The following is a 2,457-nucleotide window of genomic DNA, read 5'->3' on the forward strand; positions in this document are numbered from 1 at the left end:
GTGATAGCAGGATTGATTCTGATTGGCTGTCAATGTTTTTATCGTTCATCAGCTGGAAAAAATTGTTCTGAAAATGATTCTAACGATATCGTTTCTCTGTGCCTTTATCATTACAGCTGTGGTGTTGACTCTGCTAATATTTAATATTAAGAACGATTTTTAGAACTATATCTTTATTGTTATCTTTATAGTTATCATGCTTGGTGTGAACAGGCCTTAACAAGATAAGACACACCTGAGGAGACTAATCAAGGGGAACCAATGAACAAACAGACTACAAACACCACGGGAGACAGGAAGTGACATAAAAGTCCAGGGCAAGGCACAGAGAACATGCAACAAAAACAAGAAAGAGTTGATTTGTGAGGAGAGCAATCACGTTTATTTTCTAATACCAAAATAGAAATGAACACCTCAAAATTACAAAACAAACAAAAAAACAATATCCTTCAAAAAGGTCTCTTCAGTATAATGAATACATAAAATAATGTTAAGTAAAATTAAAAAGCCAAAGCCTTCTTGCACTGGATGTGCTGGTTTGGGCCTCATTGCTGGCTGCAGTCATGTCCTCATCTCATATATAAAACACCTCTGATTCACAAATACTTGCTAAGGAACTCGCATTCACATAAAGTAGCCTTGTTGAAAAGTTTGGGTGAGTAAGGGCAAAACGCACAAGATGCAGTACTTTCAGTGGCCTGTAATAGGCAGTATCACAGAAATAAACTGCTGCAGAAAAGGCTAGGTCCATGCAAAATGTAATGTGTAACTGCAACATCATTTCAAATGTAGTGGAGTAAAGAGTACAGATACTCATTCAATAATGTAGTGAAGTAAGGAGTAAAAGTTGCTAATATCTTTGATACTCAATACAACTACAAAGTATCCAAAAAGATACTCAAGTACACATTTACTCCAATACTTTACACCTCTGGAATTTAGTCAGCATAAAATCTAAATTGCCCCTCGTTTACTGTAATACAAGTTTCTTGTTGACTGTTGAATGTTATGAATGTTACTTATTAAATGATTCTTCCTTGCACATAATTTATTTTTAAAAAAAGGGTTCAAAACACCTAGTTTTCAGTCTAATCAGTTCCCAATGGATAAAATCAAGCCCCGTCCTATATTATTTTCTCATTGACTATCTTCTTTGACTCAAAAGTTATGTAAATTGGTTTGCAAACAGCATTTCATGTTGACTTTAGGTCTTTGACACACCTCTCAACACAAGTGCCATGCATCCACGTGAAAAGCACTGCAAATTGCACAAAAAAAAGTTGCATACAAAAATAAAAAGGTAGTGTTTCTGACATAATCAGTCATTAAGTATGAAACTGAATGCACTTCATATTGATCACTTACGTAATTAACGTTTTGACTAGAACAATTTTACACTATTAGGGTTTTTAATATGATCACAACGACTGTAGGAAGTCCAGGACTGCCTTATGCCAGGTCTCTGGATCGTCAAGGTAACAAGGATGCCCCGCCCCCTTCATTACCACCACTTTGTGATTGGGCAGATGTCTCAGGTTGCTTAGCGATGCTTCCCCAAGCTGAGTATCCTGGTCTCCATAAACTATAAGAGCTGGAGTCTGTACAGGTACATAAGGATGAACATCACTCATTTTTAGCACATTTTATAATAGATGGATGTGTGTTTCTGTTTGTTCTCTGATGGACTCATTCCTGTCTCACCTGCACGCTGCTGTACTGCTCTGCTGTGAACTTCTCTGTGCAGATGGGAGCTACAGGGATGTAGGCCTTGACCTGCTCGGAGTGCTGGAAGAGGAACGGCAGCGAATACATGCCGCTGAGAGAAGGGCTGATGATCACCACGGGGCCGGTCTGCAGAGCCTCACACACCTGTCTGAGGAACACACCTGGAGCCGGCTGACCCACTGGAGCCGGAGCCGCCTTAGAATGACCCAAACCTGAGGGAGCAACGACACAAATGAGCGGGTTTAGGGAGAAATCAGTGCGAGTGTTAAAGTACTACATATCTATCTATCTATCTATCTATATATACTGTATATAATTTTATTCCAGATGTATTATTTAATATATAAATATGTATTTTATAAAATAGGTTACTTTAAAGTGTTAAATAGTATCATATTTATTTATAACAGGTAAATATAAAATAAAATTTAAAAAATTTACCGTATTAATATAAAAGAATAATATATTAATTTAAATATTAACAAAAAGGGCCATGGAATTACAACAGGTTTTAAGATGGCAAACTTATGGCAATTTTTGCCAGAACACCGAATATTTGTAATGGTTGCTGAAACGGATCTATATAGTAGTAGATTTTTATACACTTTTAAAAAACTGAAAATATACAGTATTTTATTTTATATATTCTGTATATATATATATATATATATATATATATACTGAATATTTTCCGTTTTTTTTAAAACGTTATATTTAAAAAATATGTATAAA

General features: G+C 35.5%; 1 protein-coding gene across 2 annotated transcripts in view; it reads right to left on the reverse strand.

Moving 5' to 3' along the window:
- Positions 1-1,061: 1,061 nt before the first annotated feature.
- Positions 1,062-2,457, reverse strand: part of LOC107744383 (protein ABHD14B-like) — a 2,608-nt gene continuing 1,212 nt past the window's right edge. For both annotated transcript variants that reach the window (XM_016558003.1, XM_016558002.1), the window contains exons 3-4: positions 1,702-1,937; positions 1,062-1,598 (exon numbers count right to left, since the gene is read on the reverse strand). In XM_016558003.1, coding sequence (XP_016413489.1) covers positions 1,419-1,598; positions 1,702-1,937 — 416 coding nt within the window. In that variant the 3' untranslated portion in view covers positions 1,062-1,418. The remainder of the gene's footprint in view (positions 1,599-1,701; positions 1,938-2,457) is intronic.

The sequence above is a fragment of the Sinocyclocheilus rhinocerous genome, unplaced genomic scaffold (genome assembly GCF_001515625.1).
Source record: "Sinocyclocheilus rhinocerous isolate Xijiao unplaced genomic scaffold, SAMN03320098_v1.1 scaffold1488, whole genome shotgun sequence".
Classification (NCBI taxonomy): domain Eukaryota; kingdom Metazoa; phylum Chordata; class Actinopteri; order Cypriniformes; family Cyprinidae; genus Sinocyclocheilus; species Sinocyclocheilus rhinocerous.